The 11,265-nt window shown below is 40.4% G+C and overlaps 1 protein-coding gene across 2 annotated transcripts; it reads right to left on the bottom strand.

The window, feature by feature from the left end:
- Positions 1-1,697: 1,697 nt before the first annotated feature.
- Positions 1,698-10,408, bottom strand: lrif1 (ligand dependent nuclear receptor interacting factor 1). Of its 2 annotated transcripts, none has more exons than XM_077584085.1 (3): positions 10,085-10,408; positions 7,428-9,252; positions 1,698-6,457 (listed from the first exon to the last, which is right to left on the bottom strand). In XM_077584085.1, exons 1-3 carry the CDS (start codon positions 10,120-10,122, stop codon positions 5,753-5,755), a joined length of 2,568 nt encoding a protein of 855 aa, XP_077440211.1. In that variant the 5' UTR covers positions 10,123-10,408; the 3' UTR covers positions 1,698-5,752. The 2 variants fall into 2 exon arrangements, with proteins under 2 accessions (XP_077440211.1, XP_077440221.1); XM_077584095.1 differs by having other exon boundaries at positions 7,590-9,252.
- Positions 10,409-11,265: the final 857 nt, after the last annotated feature.

Raw genomic sequence — 11,265 nt, 5'->3', positions numbered from 1 at the left:
TTTGACTTTCCAATTGTTTCAACCTGATTTTGTTGTTCAATCTGAACAGTTACATTTTATATTAAATAACAGGTGTAGGTTAATCAATTCGATGCATAGTTGTTGTTTTTTAAAAAAAAATTTTTTATCAATTGTCAAAGCTTAATTAAAAATAGTTTTTGGTCAATTCATGTAGGTGCAAAAGTAAGTGAACCCTAAGAGAAATTTCAGGGGACCTCAGGAAGTGGGTAGTGACAGCACATCTATCTGGGGAAAGCTATAAAGTCATCTAAAAAAAAAAAAGAGCTTCATCATTCCACTGTGAAGCAGATAACCTGCAACTAGAGAACAATGAAAATTACTACAATTCTAGAAGTGGACGACCTTCTAAAAATATCAGCACGAACCACAATAAAAATTATAAATCAGGTAAAAAGCCAACCTGTGCATCACATCGAAGGACCTCTTTTGCTGCATTGGGGACACATGTGCATGCTTCAATAATCAGAAGAAAAGTCAAATCCACAAGGCTTTCATGGAAGGCTTGCTAGGTAGAAGCCTCTGCTCACAAAAAAGACCAAAGCTGCACATCTCAACTTTGCCAGTGAGTACCTGGACAACACTGAAGCTTTTTGGAAGTCCCTTCTGTGGACAGATGAGTCCAAAATTGAACTGTTTGGTCACAACTAAAACAGTCGTGTTTGGTGAAAAGTCAACACTGCATACCAGCAAAAGAACCTTCACCCTAGAGTGAAGCATGGGCGTGAGAATGTTAAATTCTGGGCTGGCTTTTCATCTTCAAGGCCTGGACAACTCCACATAATCCAGGGAATCATGAATTCAGAGGAATATTGTGAAATCCTGTTATGAACAATAAATTTGATTCATAGAGATTTTCTAGATATACAAAGAAACAATTCACAACTAAAATAGTAGTCTTTATGATGCTTCATGAAGATATTTCAGTTTAAGATGCAAAAATGTTTTCCTCCACATACTGCCGAGTCAAGATCCGATTTGTGAACATAGCACAATAATTAAAACTGTCATCTTATTATCGATTACTTTTGCTTTGGATTGGAATGTGAAGATGTGGCAAGGGCAGATCTATTCTAGTGGGCTAAAGGGCAGGGGCCACCACAAACTGTTTGCTTTATCAACAGGTGTTAAAAAAAAAAACTAAAAACTAAAAATAACTATAATACATAATTGCTTGATTGATTGGCTTCAATGCATTTAATAAAGTAAGAATGTCAATGTGGTCCCTGCATCCTTCGATGTTTTTGTATGTGGCCCTCAAAGTAAGTTTGGACACCCCTGCTATAAAACAATCAAAAAACATTTATGTATGACAAAACGGAGTGTGCACTAAAGTTCATTATTTGCCATTTGTAAGGTCAAAACCTCACGTCAGTTAGACCATTCATCGAAAAGGCTGGTAGTAGTGTAATCGTTTCATCTTGACCTCTCAATCTTCGAGTCAAACAAGTTGTATCTGAGCAGTTGGCTAACAAATACTATTTTATCAGTGAACCTTTATTATTATTTTTTTTAAATGGGTGTCAATTGCTTTTAACGTTTGCAAGTACGCTATACAGCACGTAATAATTGTCTATGCAAAACTAATCACGAACAAATAGCTGTTAGAAGTGATAAAAAGGCATTTAAATGACCTATTGCGTCAATTTTTCCTCAATGCATAAAAAAGACAGCAGTCATTATATTTGAAAATAGTGTTTCATTCAAATGTTCTTGAAAGTAAGCCGACAAATTTAAAGAATCCAAGCCAATGGATGTTAATGCTAAACAAAAGCGAAACAGTGTTCAAACATGTCTTCAAAAATATAAACAAGCAAACATGACTTTCTTATTTTAATCTTAATAAAATTGCTGAACGAAAATGATATCATCAAACTGAAGATGAGATCAAAAGTAAGTTTCCAAAAATACATTTTATAAACATGAGCATGATAGAAAAATAGAACATGGTGCAAAAACAACAACTTTCAACAATTTTCAGCCTCTGCATAACAATGTCCAACTGAAACTGATGGGAAAAAGGTAGGCAGGTTTAAGGGCTTTGATAGAAGGTATCAAATCCGTATATTAAAAGACAAAAAGTGAAATCATATTTTTAATATGGTCCACTGATTGGACAACTATTACTAGGTCAGTTTTGGTAACTTTCTTGCTAAATTTAGCACTACCTTCAGTGCAATTGTTGCTGCATTTTGAATCAACATCAAAGGACATTCTTGGGTGTGCTTATGTAAATAAGACTTAAAAAAAAAATCAAATGCCATAGCAAAAGGGATGCATTCACAAATTCAAATGTTTTGTTCTTAGGTTATACACATATTGGTTGCTTGGTCATGTTGTTCCCGCTAAAGTGGTAAAATTACAGTGGAACCTCGGAGTTCGAACGTCTCGGAACTCGTACAAATCGGACTTCAAAAAATCGGAGTAAAAAATGCCTTTGAGTTTGAACTCATTTTTGGAGTTCGAACACCTAAGCAAAGCCAGCTAAGCCGAACGTACCTTGAAAACGGGTAGCCGAGTGAAGCCGAGCGATGCCGAATGCTCACGGTACACTGCTCATTTCCAGTCAGATCGTGAATACTCCCGGAGGTGCTCCATACTAGTGATGGGTCAAATGACACGGAAGCGCCGGCGCGTGTATCGCGCACACAGAGGGGAAACCCCGTGTCGGCGCGCGTATCCCTTTAAGAAAAATCACGTGACCGATACAGTTCCTGTATCGCTTGGCTGCAAAGCGCCAAATTGTGTTTATAAACAAGCAAATGTGTCAAGTCGTTTGTGGGGTTTGTTGTATGGAGAGAATACTTTGGTTTGAGCTTTGCGTTGTGGTTTGTGTTTCGTTGTTTTTTGATATGGCATCATCTACTGAGAACATGGATCAACCGAGAAAGCGAAAGTTTTCTCCCCTATGGGATCATTTTGATCTTATTACGGAGGATAAGGTGAGTGACTTTACTGTTCCTGTTTCTACTTTTGATCCGTTTTCATTCAAATGATCTGTATTCCAATTTCTGTCTGAAGGACATTTAAATTATTTCATTAACATTTATTTGTATTTTAGGTGAAATGTAGGATCTGCTCCCAGGAGCTGTCTTACATTAACAGGAGCACGTCTTCAATGCTGAGGCATTAACGTGCACGGCATGAGAAGGACGAAACGGAAACACCAGTCAATTCTCCTGTGATGAACTCTGGTGCTTCCAGAAAGCAAGCGGGGGATCAGGCGATAGTGAGCATGATCATTAAAGACTGTCAGCCGCTCAGCATTGTGGAAGACGAGGGGTTCCGAGACCTGCTCCAGCTGCTTGAGCCCTCATATGTTCTGCCAACCAGAAAGGTATGTGAAAGGAAAGAATAAATGGATGTTATACATGTTCGCTAAGTGATTCAACATATTTTATGTACTTTCATTCATTCATCTACTCTACTTGTGTTTTCAATATTAGGCTATCAAGAACATGGTTAGCCACAAATATGAGGAGCAAAAGGAGAAGGTCAAAGAAGAACTGCAGAGTGCCGTTGCAGTGAGTTTGACAGCTGATATGTGGACATCCATTAACATGGAGGCATACCTGGCTGTAACTTGTCACTACATTGACACTGAGAACCATGTACTGCGTCCTTCAGTTTTGGGAGTCCAGCACTTTCCTCAGCACCATACTGCTGGAAATATGGCTCAGGTGAAAAAAAACCTAATGGAGGAGTGGGCTATAGCGGGAAAAGTTAGATGTCTGGTCACTGATGCTGCTGCAAATATGATTGCATGTGCCGGAAAGCTGCAAATGAGGCATTCTATTTGCATTGCACATTCACTTAACCTAACAGTGAGAAAGTCATGTGACCAAATAGAAACACTCTCAGATATCCGCAATAAAGCAAGGCAAATTGTAACATTCTTCAGAACGAGCACCACAGCTAAAGAAAAGCTAGCTCAAGTTCAGCAACAGATGGCAAGACCAGTGCTGAAATTAATAAATGAGGTACCAACTAGATGGAACAGCACACATCACATGTTGGAACGACTTACAGAGCAAAAGGAGCCAGTGCTGGTAGCTCTGGCCTCTGTAAGAAATGATACTGCGCCATTGACTGCAGAGGACTTCAATATCATAGAGGAAACAATCCGTGTGCTTGCTCCCTTCAATCATGCGACAGTGGAGCTGTCAGAAGAAAAAAAAGAGTCTACGGATCAAAGGTCATTCCGATGCTGAAAATGCTGCACTGCTCACTGCAGCGCGAATGCCTTAAATGTGACGACAGACACAGCGATTCGACTTGTGGAGAACCTAAATAGCAGAGTTGTGGATCATTTGTGCAACCTGGAGTCTCTCAGTGTGATGACACTTGCAACACTGCTGGACCCCGGGTACAAGACAATTGGCTTTCTGAGTTCATCAAGAGCCAATGAAGCAGTGAAACGCTTAAAAGCAGAGTGTGCTGCGGAAATGAGGAGCCCTGAGCACAGCCAAACCCCCCCAGAAGAATCACAGCCTGGACCTTCTACACAACATGTACCACCTGCACCCAGGCCAGGCATGTCATAGAATTGTTAATTCTGTTTATTTGTGTTGTCATGTTTTTGCAAGTCATATCGTATGATTTGGAATTAATTACTAACGCAGATGTATTGTATTTTTGTTCTTAGATGACGACCAGTGGCAGCAGCTGGATGCTGAGGTTTTGGAAAACCGAGCAAATACAAACGTCACCACTGATGCCATCATTGAAGTGCAGCGTTATCTTTCAGAGAACAACACACAACGAACACAGGATCCGTTGCAGTACTGGCAAACTCAAAGACTGAATTACCCGAATTTTTACAAACTTGCGATGAAATGTTTATGTACTCCGTCATCGTCGGTACCGTGTGAAAGGGTTTTCTCCAAAGAAGGAGAAATTGTCCCAGAGATGAAATCGCCTCGGGCCAAACATGCTAAAGAAGCTGATGTTTCTTAATAAAAATGTGTAAATTAACCACGTCTGTCTCCACAGTCTTTATTGAAGTTGCCTGCAATGCTTTTTTAAATCCAGCAGATGTCGCTATTAAGTGATACACTAACACTGTGTCAACAAAGTGTCAACACAGTTTAGGGATAGTGCCACACACCCCATGAGGCCTCATCTGCCCATCACTAGTCACAACCATTGAATACATACCAAATGCGCTCGCGAGTATGGAGTCCATACTCGCGAGTGCATTTAGATTTTTCCGCGACAATTTTCTTCGCCATGGGCCCAAAGAAAGACAACAGTGCCAGTGGCAGCAAAGAAAAACATACAGTGCTACGAACCACAGTGGAATTAGGAAGGAGATTATCGCGCAGTTGTAACTACCGTGACTACTTTTGTAAATACTGGCACGAGGACCCCCCTTAGCTGTTCAACAACGTGCCTAACGTTAAACAATGTACGCAAGGACCGCTTAGTAGTCTAACAATAAGCCCAATGTAAAATACACAAACGTAGCACTGAAGTAAAGCAAGCATTAACATAGCATTTATCATCCACTGATGCCATCACACCACAACAAAAAAGGTATAGTATTTTTTTATGGTTTAAATACTGTACTGTAAATGTAGAAAACAAACACAAATTAAAATGGGAATTTTCTGTTTTTGGAGCTTGGGAACGGATTAATTGCATTTACATTATTTCCTATGGGAAATGTTTTTTTTTGGAGTTTGAACAATTCGCAGGAACGAATTATGTTCAAACTTCGAGGCACCACTGTATTTTATTTGAGCTTTTGCATACGTGCACTCCTTTTACTTGCGTGATCTCGTGTCCATGTTATCCTCTGTGAGAATTCTACCCTGGTTCTGGTCGTCAGGGCCAGCCCCGAGGTACCAGGGACACAACAAGGACACATGGTGCGCTTCCTCGCCCTTCCCATTCTACTTGTATTTGAACGAGCACTATTCAGGCTCTGGGCGGCTGAGTCCTGGGAGTTAGGAGTGTCATTTTCATCTGAGAAGAGTATATCGTCATCTATTGGCTCCACATAGCCCACCATTTGCTCTGTGTCCAGATCACAGAATATTGTCTTAGGAGAACTTCTGCCAGAAGGACATTTTGTTTTCCGTTTCAAAAGAGAACACTTGACTGAGTCAATACCTGCGTGGGTACTTGAAGCAACAACTTCTTCTGCTGAATTCTGTTCATCTGATAGCTTTGTTCTTTTGATATCAACTGGACAACTACTACGGTCAGGATCTTGTGGAATGTAACTGTACTGCATGAAAAGTTCGCGCTCTTTCAATAGGCTTGTGCTTTCCTCAATGTTCTTTGTGGGTCCCTTCTGTGCAGGCTTGTTCAGTCCAAGCACAGGACATCCTGGATTCATTCTCTGCAGGCAAATTCTCACATCAGCTGTAACCCCAAAATGTTGCCTTAGAAAGTGGTCAGATAATTTGCAAGCTGGTGGAGCATTTGAGGAAATCTGGAAGTAAAACAAACAAACAAATTAAAATTATAAAACACCACCTTGCATATTCAATCAAGAATAACTGACTCATATGATCACGATCAATAGAAAAGACAGAAGATAATCCATTTTTACTCTTTGGTTGACTTCAACCAAGTCATCCATGTTGTGAAAGTTGCACAGTTTTTGATGTCGTGTAGCATTGGTCCTGCATGTTTAGAGGTTTCCCTCCTCCAACACGGCTGAATCAAATAATCAGGATCATTATCAGATTTCTGCAGAGCTTGGTGATGAATTAGGCGTGTTTGAGGAGCGGCACCTCTAAAACATGCAGGACTGCGGTCTTTGAGGACTGGAGTTTGAGACCCAACTATTCCAGTAAATAGTGTCAAACTCAAGCGGACTAATGATGTGACTGCTAAGCACTTTACAGGTATACTTGACTCATTAAGACATTTTCAGCAGTAAAAAGTTAATACTTTGCCCAGAATAAATTCATTATTTTTCATGTATAATTAATACCGTTAAAAACACATCTTTCCACTTGCTGTCGACTTAAGATGACATCACCTGTGCTGAGGAAATAGGTAATGACCAATCAATCATGGCTCACCTGTTTTCCGGGCTTGGTCAGCAAACTGAGCCATGATTGGTCATCACCTGTTCCTGAGCACGGGTTATGTCATTTTCAGTCGACGGCAAGTGGCAAAACTAGTTTTTAAAAGGTATTATATGTTCATGAAAAGTAATTAAGCTATCACATGAATTATAGACAAAATATGATCTTCCTACTGTTGAAAATGACTCGAGTTAAGTATCCCTTTAAGAGATGAGCAATCATTAGCGGTGAAAAAATAAAAAATAAAAAAGGATACATGTATTACAAATACTGATTCAATTACCAATATGGCCCAAAAAAACTTAAGATAAGTTAAAAAACAGTTGAGTGTGGTTCAAAATTTGACCTCAATAGTCGTTTTCTCACCTGTTCTTTGTCTGGGGATTTTCCACAGGTGAGGCCTGAAGTATTGGAATGTGACAAACTCTCCATTCCTGGGGAAACCTCTAAACTGTCCAATTGTCGTTTATGGATAGTATCTTGACTGCTCATGACCGAGTCCCTGTCATCAGTAGCAACTGTTCTTACCGTTACGCTGTCATCGGGATTCTGGCTTCTATCAATAGAGCGTCCATCCAAGGCAGAACATGTCCGTTGATCATGGGCGGTATCCGAGCAATTGGGGGGGGTTGTCTCACGTTCAGTCACATGGTCCAAGGTCCTTGCGCTTGTTATGTTTGTTTCAGTCTCCGGTGTTTTTTCTACCACACTTTGCGTCGGCGCATTTTTAGCTTTGGGTGGAATATATGACACAAATATGACATTATCTTCATCCAAAGGAGGGTCTGTCTGCTGCGTTTGACACAAGTCATCTGGATTCTCGTCACTGCAAAGGTCAATCACTTCGCTTGGCTCCATTGGAGCCATAATCCTGGCGTGTTGCAAGAGTGACGATGAGGATGATGGTACAGTAGAGTTTTTAAGATGGCAACTTTTTTCATTGATCCCCACTGACGATGAAAGGGCGTCCTTTTTGGCTGAGAAAAACACCCTGCCATCGCACATGACCAAGGCTGGCTGATGATGCGGTTCACTTGTAGTCAAGCCTGACAGAGAAACAGGTGTCGCCTTTTCAAGCACTCCAAATTTGTTGCCACTGTCCAACGTTTGAAAAGTCTTTGATGGAACAGAAGGAGAACGTGGAAGGTCAACAGCAGACTCATTAGAGCCGACTTCTTCAATCACCCACTTCATTGGGCTGTTGGGCCTCTGTGAAACCTTGGGAATTAATTTCAAGCGTGACTTGGGAGGTCCCAGAGAAGGTGAAGTCGTATGTGACGTTGAACACAAATTCTCAAGTTCTGAAACGTATGAAGATTCATTGTTTCGACTGACAGTTGACTTGGATGATACAGTGGACGATATAAGCGCTTTCTCGACACTTGTCGAGTTTGAACTTGAAAAGGAGTTGGTGGATGATAACAAAAGCGGTTTATTGATACCGGTCGAGTGCGAACTTGACAAGGAGTTGGTTGATGATATCAAAAGCGGTTTCTTGATGGTAGAGTGCGAACTTGACAAGGGGTTGGTTGATGATATCAAAAGTGATTTCTTGATACTGGTCGAGTGCGAACTTGACAAGGAGTTGGTTGTTGATATCAAAAGCGGTCTCTCGATACCGGCCAGGGGCAAACTTGACAAATTGTTGGTTGATGATATCAAAAGCGGTTTCTTGATACCGGTCGAGTGCGAACTTGACAAGGAGTTGGTTGATGATATCAAAAGCGGTTTCTTGATACCGGTCGAGTGCGAACTTGACAAGGAGTTGGTTGATGATATCAAAAGCGGTTTCTTAATACCTGAGCAAACATGAGTAGCTGAAACTGTTTTCGCCTGAATTTCGGTGGCTCTGAGGAATACTTGTGATTCTACAGTCTGAAGTGGATATGTATTTAATGAAATATCTTGCTGCAGTCCTTGACCCGCTACACCATGTTGACAAGGCAAGGCATTCACAACAGAAACCTGATTGCCAGCAATTTGTTTTGTGGTTATTGGCGTCACGGCTGGCTTTATTCGAACTGGAACCGGTGCCGACACAACATTTGGTGGGATAGCTTTCTGTGTCTTAGGTTTGGTGACTTGACTTTGGACATATTTGCCATTGATCTTCTGAACAGGAATCAGTGTCATGATATTTCTTCCATCAGCTGCAATGCCAGGCAAGGCCTGGTAGAAAATCCCAGTCCCTCTGACAAGATAAAATGGGCAAAGAAACAATGTATCAGTTAAGAACCACCAACTCATGAGGACATGTAAGAAAGGTCATTCTTCTTAAGAAATGAATTGCTTTTAGTGACAATGAAGGTTTATAAAACCTGACATTTTGTTGAAACATGACAGGTCAATTAAATTAAGTGGATATTGTGCCATGACCGTCAACTAGCCACAACACAAAAACTACAAATTCTGCACCAGTGAATGCGTACTACTTTGTGGCATTGGTAAGACTGTAAGCGATCATGCCATAAACGCGAGGTCACAAGTTCAAGTCCCAATTAGTACTTTTTTTGTTTGTTTTTTAAACCACATTTTTTCACAACAGCCGATATGCCTGAATGTATGGATTAGGTTGGTAATGCCAATAACATATTGAGGGTTAGGCCGGTAATGCCGATATTACAGATATGCTGACGGTAATAGTTAGGCCGGTAATGACAATAGCAGCCTATCGACTAGTGCATGACTCCGGCGAAAGACCAATCAGAGCCGTTAACGGCAAAATAGCGTTAGCATGAGTTGCCGGTCACGGCAAAATAGCGTAAGCATGAGTTGCCGTTCACGGCAAAATATCCACTGCCTAAATTAAAGCCTTTTTTTGGGCGTCTACTATGAGGCTGAAGAGTATTAAGCAAAAAATATACAGGGCTAAATATAATGCAATATTTGCGATTTTGGTATCTCTGACGTCTTTTGTCAGTTTCCCCAAAAATCAAAGAAAGTTAAAGGAGAAATGAAAGGCAGAATATTACATGTCAACCACCACCGCGGTCTTTTCGTATCATTCAAGTTGGTTACTTTACCTTTGAGCCACATTGTCTCTCCGAAGTGCGGAATACATGACTCTTTCAAATAAACGTGCAGAACTACACTCGTGCTGTGAAGGATAAACAGAGGCTCGAGGGAGCCATGCTAACGCCAGGAACAGGCTAACAGTTACAGGCAGGCAACATTAATTCGTAAACTCGGCCTTCGCGTTTCTTCGTCCATCGATGTTCAGCCATTGGATCTGTAATCGGTATTTACCGACAAATTGGACAAAAATAATCAAGTCTTCATTGTCTTCTTTTGCATCGGTCTTTGGCTTGCCACAGATTTCTGGTTCCCTGTTGAGTTTTCCTTCTAAATCTATACTTTTGTTGAAGGTTAGCAAACAACTTGTGCGCAATAGCGCCACCTTCTGATATGGAGACCTAGCTGAATCAGTGTTTAGTAAACAATGGTCCGCGGGCCACACAAAGACTGCCCGTTTTTCATTTTGTCACCGCCAATTACATTTTTGTGACAATGTATTTGTTTCCCCCTAAAGTTGATTCATTAAAAATGTACTTCTTGATATAACCCCCCCCACCTAACAATTTGTCTAGTATAATTTGTCAATTCTCAACTAATCTTTGTTTATATAGCACTTTCAGCCACAGTTGTAACAAAGCACTTGCAGAACAGAACACATACTATAAAACATTAATAATAATAATAAAATCAACAAACCAACAAATGTTTTTTACATATGCTTTGTTGTTTGAAGCGGTTATAGATGAACGAGAGATTTAGTCTTTTTTCTATGGTGGATCAGAGAGAGACGTTATGATTACAGCATGCATGACCACTTTAAAAATCAAATGTGGCCCTTGAGAACGTTAACCTACTTGTGGTCTAAATGATCTCTGTGCCAAATTTAATCAAAATGAATTATTTCTCTTGGTTCCAACTTGATATGCTATTTTTCCCAAATTACTTTTTCGTTTTTATATTTCAGATATTATTTTGTTTACTGTCCATATGTAGTGGATATACTGAAAACGGCTAAACACCATGGTCCATGTTTTTGTGGAGTCAAACAATGAGACCTAAATAAATCATTTCAAAACTTTGTCCACCGTTAATGTAACCTATAACCCGTGCACTTCAGGTGAAAAACTGACATGTTTTCAGATTAGAAGTGTGGTATCTACAAACGCGTTCAATGTGCATATTGTTGCAG

The sequence above is a fragment of the Vanacampus margaritifer genome, chromosome 1 (genome assembly GCF_051991255.1).
Source record: "Vanacampus margaritifer isolate UIUO_Vmar chromosome 1, RoL_Vmar_1.0, whole genome shotgun sequence".
NCBI lineage: Eukaryota > Metazoa > Chordata > Actinopteri > Syngnathiformes > Syngnathidae > Vanacampus > Vanacampus margaritifer.
Note: the sequence above shows the minus strand (reverse complement) of the source record. Positions and strands in the feature narration are given on the sequence as shown.